Source organism: Opisthocomus hoazin, chromosome Z (genome assembly GCF_030867145.1).
Source record: "Opisthocomus hoazin isolate bOpiHoa1 chromosome Z, bOpiHoa1.hap1, whole genome shotgun sequence".
NCBI classification, from domain to species: domain Eukaryota; kingdom Metazoa; phylum Chordata; class Aves; order Opisthocomiformes; family Opisthocomidae; genus Opisthocomus; species Opisthocomus hoazin.
In genome coordinates this window covers 29,291,383-29,311,079 of record NC_134454.1, presented here as the reverse complement: position 1 = coordinate 29,311,079, position 19,697 = coordinate 29,291,383, and the positions used below count along the sequence as shown (strand labels likewise).

At 41.9% G+C, this 19,697-nt stretch overlaps 1 protein-coding gene across 8 annotated transcripts in view; it reads left to right on the top strand.

Annotated features, from left to right (window-relative positions):
* The first annotated feature begins 1,714 nt into the window (after positions 1-1,714).
* Positions 1,715-19,697, top strand: part of ATG10 (autophagy related 10) — a 96,391-nt gene continuing 78,408 nt past the window's right edge. For 3 of the 8 annotated variants that reach the window (XR_012761862.1, XM_075410700.1, XM_075410694.1), the window contains exons 1-3: positions 1,923-2,121; positions 3,359-3,484; positions 8,850-8,969. Coding sequence is in view for 7 of the 8 variants with exons in the window: in XM_075410700.1 (XP_075266815.1) it covers positions 3,359-3,484; positions 8,850-8,969 (246 nt within the window). In the remaining variant the exon portion in view is untranslated. The other 5 variants (XM_075410695.1, XM_075410696.1, XM_075410698.1 and 2 more) reach the window with 5 other exon arrangements.

The following is a 19,697-nucleotide window of genomic DNA, read 5'->3' as shown; positions in this document are numbered from 1 at the left end:
CTGGTGGATGTCATTGCTGAGCCACTCTCCATCATCTTTGAGAGGTCCTGGAGGACAGGAGAGGTGCCCGAGGACTGGAGAAAAGGTAATATCACTCCAATCTTCAAAAAGGGCAAGAAGGAGGACCCAGGGAACTACAGGCCGGTCAGCCTCACCTCCATCTCAGGAAAGGTGATAGAGCAGCTTATCCTGGAGGCCATCATCAAGCAAGTGGAAGAAAAGAAGGTTATCAGGAGTAGCCAGCATGGATTCACCAAGGGGAAATCATGCCTGACCAATCTGATAGCTTTCTACAACGGCATGACTGGCTGGGTAAATGAGGGGAGAGCCGTGGATGTTGCCTACCTAGACTTCAGCAAGGCTTTTGAAACTGTCTCCCATAACATCCTCATAGGGAAGCTCAGGAAGTCTGGGCTGGATGAGTGGTCAGTGAGGTGGATTGAGAACTGGCTGAATGGCAGAGCTCAGAGGGTTGTCGTCAGCGGCGCTGAGTCTAGTTGGAGGCCTGTAACTAGTGGTGTCCCTCAGGGGTCAGTACTGGGCCCAGTCTTGTTCAACTTCATCAATGACCTGGATGTAGAGTTAGAATGTACCCTCAGCAAGTTTGCTGATGACACCAAACTGGGAGGAGTGGTGGATACACCAGCAGGCTGTGCTGCCATTCAGCGTGACCTGGATAGGCTGGAGAGTTGGGCAGAGAGGAACCTGATGAGGTTCAACAAAGGCAAATGCAGGGTCCTGCACCTGGGGAGGAACAACTCCATGCACCAGTACAGGCTTGGGGTGGACCTGCTGGAGAGCAGCTCTGCGGAGAGGGACCTGGGTGTCCTGGTAGACGACAGGTTCACCATGAGCCAGCAGTGTGCCCTGGCTGCCAAGAAAGCCAATGGGATCCTGGGGTGCATCAAGAAGAGTGTGGCCAGCAGGACAAGGGAGGTTCTCCTTGCCCTCTACTCTGCCCTAGTGAGGCCTCATCTGGAGTGCTGTGTCCAGTTCTGGGCTCCCCAGTTCAAGAAAGATGAAGAGCTACTGGAGAGAGTCCAGCGGAGAGCTACGAGGATGGTGAGGGGACTGGAACATCTCCCCTACGAGGAGAGGCTGAGGGAGCTGGGCTTGTTCAACCTGAAGAAGACAAGGCTGCGAGGGCACCTAATATATACTTACAAATATCTGTAGAGTGGGTGTCAGGAGGATGGGGCCAAGCTCTTTTCAGTGGTGCCCAGTGACAGGACAAGGGGCAATGGGCACAAACTGAAGCACAGGAAGTTCCGTCTGAACATGAGGAAGAACTTCTTCCCTCTGAGGGTGACGGAGCCCTAGAACAGGCTGCCCAGGGAGGTTGTGGAGTCTCCTTCTCTGGAGATATTCAAGACCCGCCTGGACGCGGTCCTGTGCAGCCTGCTGTAGGTGACCCTGCTTCGGCAGGGTGTTGGACTAGATGACCCACAGAGGTCCCTTCCAACCCCTACCATTCTGTGATTCTGTGAATTTATCCGGGCGAACACTTTTTGGGGGCGGGAGGAGGGCCCTTCCGGAGGCTTGCTGAGCCCTCACGCCCCATCCGCCGCCTCACGCACGGCATGGGGTAGGCCGGGACCGCCGGTGGGCACGCACCCCCTTAGGACCCCTTTCTCGCTGCCGCCCCGCCGCCGGTGCACACGGCGCATGCGCAGCCGCTCCCGCTGTCCGCGCATGCGCGGAGGGCGGGCTAGGAGGGTGGCCGGGGGCTGGCGGGAAGCGGAGGGCACGGTATGTGGGGGAGCGCGCGGCAGGGCTGCTCGCTCCCGCGCCCCACTCGGGGCCGCGCCCCGGCGTGCGCCCCCGCTACCTCAGCGTGCGGGCTTCGCCGGGCCCCGCCGCGCAGCCCCTCCCCCTCCTCCCCTCAGGCGGGGCCCGGGGCCGGGCGGGACGGGGCAGTTGGGGCCCGCCCGTGGGGGAAGGAAGGGAGCCGTGCCGCGGGGGTGCCGGCAGCGCGGTGCTCCGTGCGGCCGCTGTTTTCACGCAGCGCGTCGCCGTGCGTGAAGCGAGCGTCGGAACCGCGCTCTCCTGGGCTTGCGGTCCGCGGGAGTTTCGCAGGGACGTTTGCAGCGTCCGTTTTCCACGTTTCCCCTTGACACCCAGGTAGCGCCAGCAGATCATTGGGGGCTTGGGTCAGCTGCCGCTGGGAGTGGCGCTGGGTAAATAATCTGCGTCGTGGGAGGAGAGGGCGGTGCTCTGACTTAGGGCCAGATCCTGGAAAGTAATGGCTGCTGCGTGAGGTGCCGTGCCCTGTGTGTTTCTGCCTGGTGTCCATATACTGAAACAGCCGTGTTAACGATGCTCCTCTTTGAAGGCAGGGAAAGTAAAACTGTCCAGATCCTCAGAGAGAGTTTTGCTGTTGCCTTCAGGACCCTGGGAGGGACGCGCCTGAGGGGTAGGGAAGGTGCTCCTTTGGAGCATGGTGTAACCCTCCGAAGCCGTGTTGTTGGGCCGTGGAGAGCTGTACTGCTGGTGTGAGCAGGAACAGCTGCTTCAGCTGGACCCTGATGGCCCCTCTGTGGGCACTGGGTCCACGCTCACTGGAGCTGTTAAGCTTTTGTGGAGCCGTTCAGTTTCCCAAAGAAAAGGAGGTAAGTCTGTGGAAGTAGCCCACAAGTGGATTCAGGCTTCTGGACACCAGTTGGACCATACTGCTACGGAAACATAGGTCAAAACTGTAGTACTGTGTCCAGCTATGGTCTCCTTGGTACAAGATAGAAAACACCATCCTGGAGCAAGTCCAGTGAAGGGCCACAAAGATGATTAAGGGTGTCTGACATACCAGGCAAGGCGGACAGAGCTGGGACTGTTCGACCTGGAGAAGAGAAAGGTCAGTGGGTTCTTAGAAATGTGTATAAATACCTGATGGGAGTGAATAAAGAAGACAGAGCCAGATTTTTTTTCAGTACTATGTGGTGAAAGCACAAGGGACAATGAGCACAAACTGATACATAGATTTTTTCATTTAAGCAGAAGAAAAATTATTTACTGCTGTGGTAATTGAACACTAGAACAGGTTCCCTAGAGAGGTTGTGGCATCTCTCTCCATCCTTGGAGGCAATCAAAACTCAACTGGAAATGATCCTGAGCAACCTGCTCTAGCTGACCCTGCTTTGAGCAGGGGATGGGACTAAACAGTCTCCAGAGGTCTTTTCCAGCCTGAGCCGTTCTGTGTATCTGTGGTTTTCTAATATACTTGAAGAAAGGTGACTTTGTTTTACTTAAAGAAACAGGCTTTTTTTCCAGTGCTTTGTTACTTTACTGTTCTATTTCTATAAATCAGTGAAGGTCTTTCGTGTTCATTTTGTCTGTCAGTACTAACATTTAGTTTGCTCTGCAGATGTCCGGTAGCATGGCAAGTGAAGAGGACTGCTTTTTGGAAGAAAAAAGATTCAAGCAGTACTGTGAAGAATTTATTAAACATTCACAGCAAATAGGAGATGGTTGGGAGTGGAGAACTAGCAAGGTAAAATAATCATAGTGTTAATTTTTAGATACCCTTGCTGGCCTTTTTGAGCTGTTGACAACCACCACAAGCTCATCAACATCCTTGAAGGGGGGTTTACAACACGTGAGATAAATGGCATTTTACACGGCTGTTCCAAGAACAGAATAGTACGTAGGTGGTTTACATGAGAATTTAGGTCAGTACATGTATTGAATAAGGTTCAACAATCCAGACAGCAGCTGGGATGGCCTAGTGCGATGTGTGTAACAAAGGGGTGGGATTACGTGAGATGATTTCTGTTTTGATCAGAAAATGTCTGTTAAGACGTTATGCATTCTTCATTTTTGAAATTCGTGGTGAAGGGGAAACAGTCATAGTTCTCAACAAGCCTTTTGAATGGTTGGCTGTGCTTATAATTGAATTAAAAAAAAAAAGCTGTCACTTTCAATGTTAACTTCTTAGATTCATTTTTCTCTTAACTGCCTAGCTTCATCTTCTAGCCTTTGGTAGCTGTACCTCGTCTACTAAGCTGAGGACTCTTTTATCAGAACTCTCCCTATTTTGGTACTTTAACTTCAGATCAATTCATCCCTTAACCTTGTCAGTGTAAAAGCAAAACGTTTTGAGGTCCCTGACTGTTTGACGTGTTTTCCAATATTTTAATAATTCTTGTGCATCTCCTCTGAATCCTTTCAAGTATACAAAATTCATTTTTTCAGCTGTGGGCAGAACTAGGCAACAAATGTTTTATCACTGTGAAATTAAACCTTCCTCCTCCGGGCAAGTGCTTGTGGTTATTGTCCTGGGTTTGGCCAGAACAGGGTTAATTTTCACCGGACTCCAGGAAGGGGCACAGCCGGGGGGTGGGGGCTGACCCCACCTGGCCAAACAGAGCCGGGTATTCCATACCATGTGACGTCACGCTGGGTTCCGGTGGGGGGGGCGGTGCGGCGGGAACGGACTCGCGGCTTGGGCGGGCGCAGCGCCGGTCCGGTTTCGGGAGAGCGGCTGTTGTACGGTTCATGGTTGTGTTTTCTCCTTATTTGTATCGTTGTTGTTCCTGTTTTCCCTCTGTTTGCTGTTCTGTTAAACTGCCCTTATCCCGACCCACCAGTTTTCTGCCTCTTTCTTTCCATTCTCCTCCGCACGCCGGCGGGGGGAGGGGCGGCCGCGTGGCGATTTTGTTGCCGGCGGCAGCCGAAACCGAAACAGTTATATATCTAAGGATCACTTTAACCCTTTACGCTGAAATAGCACATGGTCTTTGTTCTAGATGTGTGACTTAATATTTTGTATAAAATATGTGTTAGTTGCACACAGCAACCAGAAGAATATGTCTGTATTGATCATCAATCCTCATTATTTGCCGCTTCCCCATAACTTTGAAACCTCACCAACAATAATTGCGTATTGCTTCTAGGTCATTAATCAAAATTTTAAAAAGTGCGGGGCCAAGACTAGTCCCACAAGACCCCATTAGAATCACTTATTTTATGATGATTCTCATTTTTTAAGTTACATTTGAGATAAGTGAATTAATAATTTTTTCACCCTTTTGTATGTGTCAGATTAATGTGGGATTTTTTAAATTTTTTAATTTCCACTTGTGGGATCAACAGTGATCTTATGGAATTTTTGAGCGTGTATTGTTATGACTTATGTTTATCAAGAAACCATGTCTTTTTAAGTTACTGTGACAAAAATCTATTTTTCTTAAAAAATAACTACATTTGTTGTATATATTTATTTATTGAATTCTATATGACATCATCTATTATTTTGCTTGAGGTGATGTCAGACTAATATGTGTATAGTTACACAAATTATCCAATATGTAAAGATATATTGATACATGCTGGCTTTCTCCAAAGTTCTCTGAAATTTCCACAGTGCTCGAAGACTTAAAGAAAATTGTCAGTTCTTATGTACTGACTTAAAAATGTCTAATGATAGCCACTTCATGCTAGTGTCCTGCTTAACCAGTACTGAAATAAAAACTTTGTGATAGTTATGATGTATGGCTACGTAATTTGTATTTGTTCTGTAGTAACAATGGTAATATTTTGAATACTTGCTTTTTCTACTTTGAATGCTTCTGTTACTTTCCATCTAATAATAAATCCCACACTGTTCTAGGAGGTTTTTTTTTGCCACACTTTTTTTTGATGGATGGGCAGTGTAAGTTTTCATATGTGCTCTTGCTTCTCTGGCTGGTTTTCAATAATGGATGGTTTGGGATACTCTTTAATATCTGTGTATTTCTTTCTGCTGTCTGCTGTAGAAAATGTAGTTCTCCACCTTTTTTTTGTAGTTGTATTTTACTTTAGTGGCTTTAGTGGTTTCCCATGCTTTCATGAATTTTGGGGAGAAAAGTACCATTTTGAAATGCAAGAAGTCCAGGAATAAATGCACGCCATCATTTCTACATAAGTAATTATACATTAGCATTTGTAACCTTTCATCACAGATGAAACAGAATTTCAGTAAGAAGCAGGATCTTGGCCTTAGATGCATTCTGTTTAGAAGTTTTAAAAAGAGTGCAAATATTAGCTAAGTGCTACAATGCACCCTTTCTTACAGGCAACCATTTGAAACTTTAGATATCAGTCTAAGGCTATATTTGTGAGGATTTATTCAACAAAGATAGATGCTCTGAGCTTCTATTGGGAATTTAATACATGGGTCAAAGTTTGAACTTTCTGTGAAATAAGAAGCTTTGCTGGAAATAGCAGAATGAGATAGATTTTTTGTTCTCACATATAAAAAAAATTGTAAGAGGTTTTTTTTTTGATCGGCCAAGTTGGCGACTCTGTGATTTCAGTGTGTGATAAAAACCTGGCCATTGAGACCATCCATTTATAGTATGTAGTCTGGGAAGGAAGCTTTGCGTTAACAAGATGTCTCATTGTCTTTTTGCTTTCTTTACCGATAGATGTGTTGTGGGTAGTTTGGGGCACTCTTAGTTTTGCTGATGTAATGTATTTGGATCCCATTCCTCATTCCATACTCATGTGAATAGACCCATTGATAGCAAGAAGACCACACAAGAAAACCAGGCTGTGTTCTTGTGTTCCTGTGTTTTCTGTAGAGGTTAAATTTAGATGATGAAATTCTCATTGTTTTTGTGGAGCTGGCTCTTGTGACATAAGCTCACATGGCCCAAGCAGAACCCTGTACTTGTAAGTGAAATGTTCTAAACTATGTTATTTTTGTAATCTTTTCTTCCCAGAAGAAAGCTGTAAAAAAAGCCAACAGCACCTTTTCTGCAGGTCCTGATGAAGCTAAATGTGGGTGCAGTTAAATCCTGGGGGGGATGGGTCCTTAAATCTTGTCCATGAAAGCTGCCCCGCATTTGCTTTCTGCTTTATGTTTGTTTCGTATTTAGTTAGTTTAATCTAGGTAATAATGTCAAAGGCTATATCAGTTCCTTTTGCTTATGATACTCACAAGACATCTGGAGTAGAAATGGATGCCCGTTCCACATTAATGGAATAAAAGTCCTTGCTGAAGTATTGATTTATTTATAGGGGCAGAGGTGTGCAAGATACGTGATGCAACAGACAGTGCAGCAGGAGGATTGCTTCTCTTTCCTGCCACCTCTCCTTTAGCCTCTGACGTACCGCTATCAGATACCGAGACTGCTAACTCCACATTTCTAGCTACCCGTGGGTATTTTTTCATGGCACTCAAATACTGTAGAGTGCAAAGGCTATGGAACTTGGCTTCTTCCTGCTGACAGGAAGAACTGGTTTGGGGAGGTGAATGCTATATCCAAACCTTCTCTGGCAAAGCTCATTGTGCCTTGGGGCTTTTTACCACTGTGGGTGGCTGTAGTACTTTCTTTGCTGCTTTTAGGGGGATAAATACTGATGCAGGTAGCTTTCCTCCTGCTGATACTTGCAAGAAGCTTCACAAGGAGAGACTTGAGTGTTCAGAGTGAAAGAAGTGGCTTTTATATCAGCAAGTTAGGCTTAATTTTTCTGTCACTGTTGTCCTATGCATGCTTGATTCTTCTTTGTGCAGGGTGCAGCTGGTTCTGCAGCCAGGACATCCAGCAAACTTTGATGGATTCATGCACTTGATGAAATGCAGTGAGAAAAAAAGGCGTGGAGAAGTTAATGAGCAAGGTAGTTGCTCATAGTATGATTCATGCTTAAAAATTCATGAACAAAAACACATGTAAAGGACGTTATCCTTTATATCAGGTATGAAACTCGATAAGAAGAAAGTAAAAAAATAGCCCATAGCAGATTTTGGAGGTACATATCTTCTACAGAGTCCTTGAAAAGAGAGAACTGGTGTGTCAGAATGAAACCTGTGTTCATTTAAAGGTCAGAATACATGAAATAAACTGTGTCAGCAATGACAGATTAACCAGATTAACAAGAGTTAAATTTGCAGCCTTGTCAAGCAATTTATTGCTACATTAATGAATTTTGTAGAGAGACTGTTTTAAACAGAATCCTTTTTCATCAGATGTTGCGCATATGCTTTCTGTGTTTATCTAAAATAAAACGTAATGAAACAGCTAATAAAACCCAATTCATTTGTTTCCTTTGAGGAAGAAGTTCTTAACATGCAACTACTGTTCTTTGTGTTCTGCATACTCTTCCTCCCTTTCAGAGCGTGTCTTTTTCCAGTGATCTCTTATTAAACTTTTCCTCTCCTCTTACTTCTAATGAAAAAAAAAAAGTTTATATATGTGTGCAGATAGTCAGGTCAGCAACGGGGGAAAGCTCCTAAAACCTTCTTCTGCTACTCCAAAATGTCACAAGGGCCTTTTACAATAATAGACTGTGTAGCCTGGGAAGCAGAATGATAGAAAGGGAACAGGGAGAAGATACAGCTTTAGTTATTTTCTCTTACATTTGACCCTCAGAAGTAATCAAGAGAAGGGAACAAATTATGACTCTGGGCACATATGTTCTGAAGTGTTTATGTGTTTTTCAGGACTTTAGGAAAGTTAGAGGGGGAACAGCAAAAATAAACCAATCTACTAAGAATCTGAACGTTTGTACTGGCGTGAATGCATTGCTTGAAATAGACGGGTCAAAATTGTTAACAGCCGCTCATCTCTATATGACAGTGCACTGTCTTCCAGTTCTTTGGCAGTCACTCGGATCCTCAGGTAGCAGTTGTCTTACAATTTAGTATAGCTATTAATCGAATATTTTTACTGTTCAGGTCTTTGACTTCCTTTAACACCAAGAACTAGTGTAAACTACCTGTGAGAAGATACGGAAAAGCAATGCAGTCAGCGGTGCCTATAAAAAGACTTGGAGCTTATGCCTAAATACCATGCTCTGTTTATTTTCTGGAACAGTGACAGCGTTTAGCATTTTGGTTACAGAAAATTTTTTTGTTTCTTGTTTTCTGCACATAGGACCTTGGTGATGGTTATCTTAGTAAAACACACTTCCAAGTAAGAAATAGAAATATCCCACGAGATCTCAAGGAGAAAAACAATGATAACATTGAACGAACGTTGTTTACAGATGTTGAAGTAAGTATAGATTTTAGACTGTTGTGTTTATAAAAGAAATTATGAACACAGTTTTTTAAAATACAGTGTTATTCAGTTAAATCCCTCCAGAAACATTTCAGAACTGAAGTTACCAGTGACTTTTAATTATTATTCCTGCAGTTATTCTCATTCAAGTATATGGCTATACTGATGATGAAAATTGGGAGGAAATGGAAAAGCTACTGCATATTTTATGTGTGTGTTTTCTTCATGGAAGGATAATACCTCTTTGCACATTGATTCACCAACATTAAGGAAACTCTTTTTTGTGTGGAAAAAGGTTAAGCATCAAGATTTAGTTATCTTAGAGATAAATATTAATTAAAAAATAAAGAAAACTTGGAGGTTTTGAAATGATACTGAATAATCAAGTTGTGTGTAAGAATTTTATACTCGGTGTATACTTTTCTGCTGTGGAACTTACTTAAAATACTGAAGGTGATGGGAAATAGAATAGATTCAGTGTTCTTGATGGAGAATAAAGCCTGTTCATTAAACTCAGGGTGAACTGATCTGAATAATTATTTGCTTGTTTGATTCTGCATTAGACCTCCAGATTATTGACTAATCAAGATATAAACAGTATATTTCACTCCCTTGTTATGTTGTTACCATAAATATGAAAAGAAATATTGGATTGTAGTTGACTGAAAACAATGTATTCTATATATTATAAACTGTTGAATAGATGGATATGGTATATTTTCCAGTTACCATTTTCTGCAACAATTCCCTTTCTTCTTTCATCAGCACACTGATTTTTATATTTTTTTTTCCACAGAGGTTCTGGTACAGGGTCTGAAATGAGTATTCTTTTGGCCTGGTTTCTGAAGGAAAAGGCACTTAAAACAATCATACTGTCTGTTAGCCTGTGATGTAGTCGTTTCTCCTGATTCTTGAGTTCACTCTCAGGTTTCAGCTGTATTTTAAAGAGGGGTAGATATTAACAAGTATTTGTTTCTTAAAAATTTTGTGAAAGCGGTTGACTGGCTAGATGAAAATGACTTTTACTGGCAGGTAGAATTCTGATTGTTATGGCTGCTCAGTGCAAGTACTGGAGTGGACAGAAGCAGCACCTTGGTTCCTCACAGTGCTGCAAGGAACAGCTAGGGTTCAAATGACGGAAGTAAGCTGGAAATGACACATGGTTCTGTTAGCAAGAAGACAACTTGTTCAATTCACTAAGAAAAAGAGAAAATTTTACAATCCCGTTGCTGATACACCAGACTGGATATGAATTGGAATCCATATAATCTTTAGAATCATTACCTTGCATTTGTTTGATAATTACCAGCTATAGGCTTAGTATTAAGTCATCTGAAGGGTAGCTGAAACATTTTAAGTTTTCCTTTAATTTAAATGCCAGTATTTCTTAAAATGAAGGCTAATATCAATGCTTCAGAAGTTGTTACTTGTCACTATGACATTATTTGTATAGTTGAGTCCTGATTTGTAAGAACAGATTGCTGTTTATATTAAAAATTGCTTTTGATGATTGTGACTTTTTTTTATAATGAATCAAGTCTTCGTTACAGAGTGTATTTTAAAAGAACATCTTGTAAAAAAGAGTATTGAGTCCTTCGTCTGGAAAGATGTATAAGCTATAGAAAAAGTATCATGACACAAAAAAGGCTGCAGAGCCTATAACATAATGAAGCAGAGTTTTTAATATACTGAAATATAAAAAGTATTTAATAGACTGAAATATGATTCCATGCCAAACTCTATGGTTTAGCAAGATACTAATATTAATGATTACCTCTTGAACTATTACGAAATATTTCTCTGTTTAGAGTCATAGAAATGTATAGATTGGAAGGGGTCTTGAACATTAGCTTCTCCTCCTTGAGAGGGAGGCTTTGTTCACGTTGCGCAGCAGCAGTAAGTATGAAGAGTGAAGCAAGAGAAAGTTCTTAGAAAATTATGTAGGTTATAAGACATGAGGTTATGCATAAGAAAAGAATTGAGTTTCTTCTCCAAAATGTTCACTGCCTAATAGAGATTATGTCAAATTTATATTTTTCACTGAACTGAAGGGTAACCAGACTGTTAAAGTTATTTAATCTGGAAAATGGGAGAAGCATACCAATAAGTTGGAAAATTAAATTTGGTATTAATACATAAAGTAAAACTATGTATTTAACACTGAGGAGAAAGATGGATATGGTGACTGTAGAGGGGGAAAATTTGCTCAAGTACAGCAGTGCATGTGGAAGATTCATGTTCTTTTCCACAGATGATGAATGTGAGAGACTGTTGCACTGTTCCAATAGTCCGTTATTTAAATAGGTTTTGTTTTTGTAAAAATACATCTTGCATCTGTAAATTAGATGGTGTTACAGAGTTACTGCAGTCTCTTTCAATAAGTTATGGAAATACATTCTGATGAATAGAGTTCAGCAAATGTTGTGATCTTGGTAGAACTTGGAAAGGTTTTTACTGGTTATATGCCTTCAATATTTAGCATTTTTTTTCTTAGAAAATTTACAAATTTGATTTGTATGTGTTTGAAGTCTAAAGGAGCTCTAAATAAAATTTTTGATTTATTTTGGAATAACTGTGGCCATTGTCTGATAGTTGCATATTTCACAATATTCAGTTTCAGAATTACTGATCTAGATTTTTCTGTATTGTATCTACTATCTGTGTCTGAGGTATTTCCATCTGACAGTAGTCTGATCTTCTCCTTCAAGGCATGGTAGGAGTTATGACACATAGTTTTATGCAAGATAATTAAGCAGGAACAGTAAGAATGGAAAAATTAGGAAATTAAGGTCCAAGTAATCAATATCCATTGTTAGGAACAACCAGTGTTGACAAAAAGACAAGGTGAAAAATGTCCTGTGGTATGTGACAGAGCATAAGAGGCCACAAGGTTTTGCTCTCCTGTTCCTGGGAATCCAGTTCAGATATTATGAATAGAATATTAGTTTTGGCAGGCATTGTCAAAACTAGGAGGAAAATCAGAAGACAAATTTTTGAAGCTGGAGGGAAATAGAGGGATGTTATCCATATAACTGCTATTTAAGTAATTGAACTGAAGACACAGCAGGGAAGAGGTGATGTTGAATAAATCAGTGAGTAAATCCCATTTTAGCAAAGAGTACGATTAGGATGTTGAAACTGCAGAGAAGCAAAATTATTAGTCTTCTGTTCGTTTTTAATCTGTGAAGAGATACTAAAGTACAATGTTACAGTGCGGAAAACACACAGAATAGCTGAAGTAACTCTGAATAGAAAATCAGTGATCAGTTATCACACTATTAAAAATGTGCTAATCTTATGGGATCTCCAGGAAACCTGCTTGAATTATTTGAGAAGTTGATTTCAGCTCACTGGTCGTATGGAGAATTAATGCTTCCAACTTTCCGTCTTAGTGTTTGGTATCTAAGTATTTGGAGTCTTCCTGGTGAAGGAGTGACGAATAACTATGTGTTCTGTTCTTTTCTGCAGCACAGTCTATATTATGTGGTATGCTTTGTTCCATTTACACAAGTTGTGTTTTCATCTGAAAACCAAGAATAAAATTCTGTGTGGGTTTCTTCCCGTTCATTTTAGATATCTGCAATATAGAGCTTGTCACTTAAATCTTTGTTTCAGCTTGAGGAGGTAAAAAAACATTTTTGGGTATAAATCAGTCAACCTATTTTAGTTGTCTTCTCTAGGAGAAGATGAGTCCAAAAGTGTCTGTTTTTCTTCACCGATGATCAAGGGAAGCTAGGTGGTTAGCCTGAGTGTAGATGTCTGCATTTTGCCATGTGAGTCTCACACAGCATAATATGGATCTGAGCTTATGAAAAGCAGTAGTAATTTTTGCTGGTGACTTCACTGAGGCCAAGATTTCACTTTGATGGTAAAGCTTATACTTAGTTGAGAACTGTATTTTGTAAAGTAGCAACTCAAAAAAAAAAAAAAAGAAAAAAAAAGGGAAAAAAAAAGAATTTAAGGATAGACTGTTGGAGAAACTGGCATTGGCTTAAGCTTCTTTTGAAATCCTTACATTGCGAGTGGCATGCTTGTGCAGTGGAGTGCTGTGGCCTGTGTGGTACTGGGGGTCAGAACTGGCAGTCACAGTCAGCACATGTACTGGATTCACACATGCTAGGATGCCCAGGTACCACCCTTTTTTGGGGGTGGTGGTGCTGCGAGTTGCTATGTTCCAGCTCCTGTTGGAACTTCTTGCTTGTGCAGAGGTTCCTGTATTGCAGGTATTGTGTGATAGTAAGGATCAACTGATAGGTGGAACGTTGCTGTGAAGGGAGGCAGCTGGCTCTGTAGGACCAGCAGGAATACAGCAGAAGCCAAGAACAAGTTTGGGAGCCGCTGTGCTGTATTGCAGCACGTTGGCGTGTTACCTAGTATGAAATAGGTCTTACATTTTCTGGAACTTGAAGGCTTCTGCCTTGCACGTAATAGTTAACTGATGGTTTCTGCATCTTGTGGGCAAGCTTGCAGAATTCAGACTGTCTCCACCTTATCCTTTCACATGTCATTGAACCTTTGATATCTGCTAGTTTCCAGACAAGCGCTTGCTAATTCCTGAGCTGTCCTAGGCAGTAGAGGAATTACGTTACGAACTCGTATGAGGACTGTATAGGGTGTTGGGAGCTGTGAGAAGGCTCACAGCTTTAAGTGGGCACAGTATAGATGTCTGAGTTGGATTTTATTCTTTGTATTGAAATGACCCTTAACACAAGCTTAAATGAAGTTAAGTGTAAAAAAGAGTTTATATACCCGTAGATGCACTGACACTCTAAAAGCAACGTATCTGGAGGCAGGTATGTTTAAATGCTAATGTCTACTTAGAGCAGTTTAAGAAAGTTTCTCTCATTATACTTGACAGTAACTGAGTTGTCAAGCCGTTTGTCTAACCAGGTGCTTGGGGATCCTGTTTTATGCAGACCCTATCTTTCCATTTGCCATCTTACTGGAAAATGATTGAGAATGTTTGTCTGGAATGCCATTCTGTGGTTTCTGTGAATTTATTTTAATCAAGGTGTTGGTTTTAACTTCCAGATTGGTAAACAGAAACAACCAATGACATTGTGACTAACCATAAACAGACTTTGGACAGAGTTTGTGGAGGACGCCCTTCTAACCAGTGAGATCGGATTCAGTCCCTAGGATATGGGCTGAAGAGGTCATGAATATTTATAGTATCTTCCAATAGAATAAAAATAGCATGAGATGCAAAGGAAGGAAAGGATACAAACACATGGTGCCATTTGAAAATTTTTAAGTTGCAATTTTGTTCTGCTTAAATTTTTATTGACTCAGTTGTTCTCTTTCTGTGCTGTCCTGACTTTATGCCAGATGAATGTCATCTATACTTTTTTGCAGACAGCGTAAATCTTGTGTAACCATCATACTGTGTTCTGGCTAATTCAACAACAAACTTCAGTGTATATTCTTTCTTCATCCAGATCAAATCTGTCCTGCCGAGAGATCAGTCAGGGTCTGTGTCAATGAACATGGAATTGTGGCTTCTTTTGTATAACTTATTTTATATGAAAACATGTATTTCAGATATTTACGTACTGACAACTTTATATTACCCAAATTTATAAATCAGATTCGTACAAGTTGTTCATCATGAGCTCTTCACTGAGACTAGATGTAGTGGTGAACAGCTGTGGGAGGTCGGAAGTCTGATGAACTTAACCTTGCCTTGGTTTTGAGGCATACTGTGGCACTGGTGTCTTGACTGTGTGAGGCAGTAGCTTCTGCTTCTACCAAAACTGGGATCTTGCCCTTCTGTATTTGCTGGTTTTTTCCCCTTTTCAATCACCCTTCTTCTCTCTAGTCTAAGTAAATCACAGTGAACAGAATGGTTTTTCCTCCCTATGATTGAAACTATTCAAATGCTACAAAGTCATATTTCACTTACTTTATTACGAGTCCAGGTAGCCAGCTGCACTGAAACGATGCCTTTCATTCTAGACACTAGTATTTACCATCAGCTGTAGCCAGCTCCAGCTTTTGTTAAGTGCTATGTAGCTATGTTTTAAGCAAGGACAGAACAATTACATGTATTATGTGGATTGTTGATAAGGTGAAAAATACTGTACAAAATTCAAAATCAAGATAGTCCTCCTGCCTCTAAGAGCTTATATTCTAAAAGAGTAAAGTAGGAAAATCTGGATTCACTTTATGCATTCTTTTTATTTATTATTCCAATAGCTCAAGGGAAGCAATAACTTGGAGTTACAATTCTCTGTGTGTGGTTTGTCTCAGCTCTGCTGGGTTTTGCAGAAGAAGTGAGTCAGCATGGAACTGTTTCTGAAGCTACAGCCATTGCTACTTTATGAAGGAGTGGGCAGGTTGGGAGTGTTGAAGGTCTGTTAATACCTGATGTTGCCTTTGGAAAATAAGCCCTGAGCTTCACAAACATGTTGATTAAGTTATGTATTTACTTTTACGTGGACTCCACCTTTGCTGGCTGATGTTGATTAGTGTTAGTGAAGATCTGCCTGATGGAGGATGTGGGAATGAGTCTAGCATCTTTCTTAAACTTCATAATACCATGTGTTTTGCTGTTCAGCTGTGCTGTTCAGTTTAGAACGAGAAAATTACAATTCTTAGTAATTATTAATCATTTTTTTCTCTAAACAAATCCAGTATTTTTAGAATTAAGAACATCTCCTTTTTTTGTGCAAAAGTAAATAAGATGAACTCAGTATAAACATTTGCATAACCACAGTATTTGTTGGATGGCTAAAAAATGTGAAGTGAAAACCGAGCAAACAGTACTTAAGGAGAAAAATGTAAATACGTTTAATGGAATCCAGCACTCAATGCAGAAAGTAGTGAAAGGACCTTTGTAGAGAGGGAGAAAATCAAGTATTGCATACTCACCTAAACCATTAGTTTGTAATGAATGATCTGAGCTTAAGAGCAGTGCAGTTACGCAGAAACGGGTGAATTTACCCCTGGTCTGTCCTGTAGTTTCCCTGTTGCTCTGAGAATGGAAGTAAGTCATGCTGCATCTCATTCAGCCCAAAATATGTTCCCTGGAAAAAATGGTGTGGGAAGCTTTGAAAACATTGATAGGAAGAAAGTATTCTAATTTCAGTTTGTCTCAGATCTACTCAGAGCCTTTGTATCACTCTTGGCTTTCTTTGCTGCTTCCATTAGGTCTCCCGGGAGTGAGCTCTTCCTTTGGTGCTGGTGCCCAGAGTGCTGCTAGTCAGGCTGAACTGGGCCACAGTACATGCTTGTGCCCCATAATTCTGTGTTAGCCAGGCCAGTGTTTCGCCCAGTCTTCCCCGTTGCCTTAATGCTTCATTGTCTAGCATACATACCAGAAAGCTTTTCAAATGTCAGGTCACAGAAGGGAAACACAAATTGTTGGTGGAAACCTGTAAAAAATCAAGAAACCACTTATTCTAAGGAGATCTAAAGTGTGTTGCAAAATGCAGAGAAGATGCTTGTGATTTTGCTTTAAAATGTATTAATCTGAAAGTGGAATTAGCCTTTATTAAACCACAAGAAAATATTCTGGTGCGGATTTTATTAACTGTGTTCAGCATGAAAAGGCTTGGCAAAAGAATTACATTGTTTAGAAATATCAAGGCCGGAAGAAACTTCGCTGTAGACATTACACCCCTTGCTTGAGCTGGAGAAATCTCGATAAAGGAAGAATGTTGTGGTGACAGAAGTAATTTGAATCCCAGATATGTCCTGCTTCCGGACCCCTTCATTGATGGGAAGTCTAAGTCTTCACGGAAGACGCTAAATACTTCTGCTCCTGTAAAGTTCTGGGACACGGGACTTTTTTGTCTCCCACGCACAGACCTTTGTAGATCATTTTCCGTGTGTTGCTTTGGTATCCTGGCAAATGTTTTTAACAGTAGTTATGTTTAGTTTTCAACACCTTTGATGACATGCTGTTGGCTTGACTATCACTGTGGGTGGTGGGAGTCTTTGATTATATACCTTCTTTGATTGCTGTTCTGTTTTACCCAGTAAGATATGCTTAATAAGTTTTCACAAACCTTAGAAATTATATCAAAGCAAATATATAAACTCATTGTGAAGCTTTTGGGAGAACTGAAGCAGCACATTTTATGACCTCCAAAAATGATTTCTTTTTGGTTTAGATGTTAACGTAGAATGATTTAAACTTTTTGTCTGCTATCTTAGTGTTCAGAGTTGTCGCTTAATATTAGCAAATAGGTGCCACGTCAAACACAGAAAAAGATACTCTAGTTCAGATTTGGTAACTGAATGTGACAGTTCAGTTAGAGTTATCATGGCTGAAGGCATGATGTAATCCCCACACAATGTCTTCCTTCTGCAATAAATAAACCTTCATTTCCTATAAAGCACATAATTGAGACTCTGGTAAGGGAAGATGTTTTTCCTCGAGCTGGCGGATGTCATTGCTGAGCCACTCTCCATCATCTTTGAGAGGTCCTGGAGGACAGGAGAGGTGCCCGAGGACTGGAGAAAGGCCAGTGTCACTCCAATCTTCAAAAAGGGCAAGAAGGAGGACCCAGGGAACTACAGGCTGGTCAGCCTCACCTCCATCCCGGGAAAGGTGATGGAGCAGCTTATCCTGGAGGCCATCATCAAGCAAGTGGAAGAAAAGAAGGTTATCAGGAGTAGTCAGCATGGATTCACCAAGGGGAAATCATGCCTGACCAATCTGATAGCTTTCTACGATGACATGACTGGCTGGGTAGACGAAGGGAGAGCTGTGGATGTTGTCTACCTTGACTTCAGCAAGGCTTTCGACACAGTCTCCCATGATATCCTCCTAGGGAAGCTGAGGAAGTGTGGGCTGGATGAGTGGTCGGTGAAGTGGATAGAGAACTGGCTGAATGGCAGAACTCAGAGGGTTGTCATCAGCGGCGCTGAGTCTAGTTGGAGGCCTGTAATTAGTGGTGTCCGTCAGGGGTCAGTACTGGGCCCAGTCTTGTTTCACTTCTTCATCAATGACCTGGATGAAGAGTTAGAATGTACCCTCAGCAAGTTTGCTGATGACACCAAACTGGGAGGTGTGGTAGACACACCGGAAGGCTGTGCTGCCATTCAGCGTGACCTGGATAGGCTGGAAAGTTGGGCAGAGAGGAACCTGATGAGGTTCAACAAAGGCAAATGCAGGGTCCTGCAGCTGGGGAGGAACAACCCCATGCACCAGTACAGGCTTGGGGTGGACCTGCTGGAGAGCAGCTCTGCGGAGAGGGACCTGGGTGTCCTGGTGGACGACAGGTTAACCATGAGCCAGCAGTGTGCCCTGGCTGCCAAGAAAGCCAATGGGATCCTGGGGTGCATCAAGAAGAGTGTGGCCAGCAGGACGAGGGAGGTTCTCCTTCCCCTCTACTCTGCCCTAGTGAGGCCTCATCTAGAGTGCTGTGTCCAGTTCTGGGCTCCCCAGTTCAAGAAAGATGAAGAGCTACTGGAGAGAGTCCAGCGGAGGGCTACGAGGATGGTGAGGGGACTGGAACATCTCCCCTACGAGGAGAGGCTGAGAGAACTGGGCTTGTTCAGCCTGGAGAAGGCTGCGAGGGGACCTAATATATACTTACAAATATCTGAAGGGTGGGTGTCAGGAGGATGGGGCCAAGCTCTTTTCAGTGGTGCCCAGTGACAGGACAAGGGGCAATGGGCACAAACTGAAGCACAGGAAGTTCCATCTGAACATGAGGAAGAACTTCTTCCCTCTGAGGGTGACGGAGCACTGGAAGAGGCTGCCCAGGGAGGTTGTGGAGTCTCCTTCTCTGGAGATATTCAAGACCTGCCTGGACGCGGTCCTGTGCAGCCTGCTGTAGGTGACCCTGCTTCGGCAGGAGGGTTGGACTAGATGACCCACAGAGGTCCCTTCCAACCCCTACCATTCTGTGATTCTGTGATTCTGTGAATCTGAGAGACTGGTAATACCACTGACAAAATTATTTATAAGCTCCCTCATTTGGCCTGGTGATCCTGTATTATGGATATTAAAAAGAAGTATCGTTATTTTGTTTCCATTTAGTGCATTTTTTTCATGACATCTAGAAAGTTGTTTTGAAAAATTTATATGGGTGCTTTTAGCGCGTCTAGAGGGGAAAAAAAGTCCAGACTGAAGTCTTTAAGATTTTAATTCTTCAAGTTAAATAATTTTTAAGTGTGATTTAATTTCATAGATGTACGGTATGATTTTTTTGTGTGTGCCTTTAATAAATCATTGCTATGAGATTGTAAAAGATACCTTTTCAGAATGGTGCCACGGTGGACTTCAGCAGCAGTTATGTTTGTCTTGTAAATTATGCTGACTAACTTACCTTAAAGCTGTGTGTAATTGCACATACAGCAGAAGTATCAGAGATAGGTAGGCCACACATTCAGATAGTTACGTACCTGGGCTGTACTTTTCCCCTCTCAGTTTGCTAGGGTAATGTCTTTTTTTACAAGGCTTGGTGACTTTTGCATGAAATGTTTTCATAGCCCCACTTGACGTGCCTTGATACCTGGGTGAAACATCCAGAAATTCCAACTTCTATAATTTTATCAGTGGAAGGGCAGTGAGAAATTAAAATCTGTTTTTCTTTTTTCAGTTTAAAAATATTACTGTAGTAGTCGTAAGAAGAAGAAGTGTTATAAAAATAGACTTTTCTTGTTTGTCTTGTTACTGTTTAAAAAAAAAAGTTCCCAATACAGTGTTTTGTTACAATGTGTTGTGTCCCCTGCCCTTTTTCACTCCCCTCAAAAAAAAGTTCAAGTTGA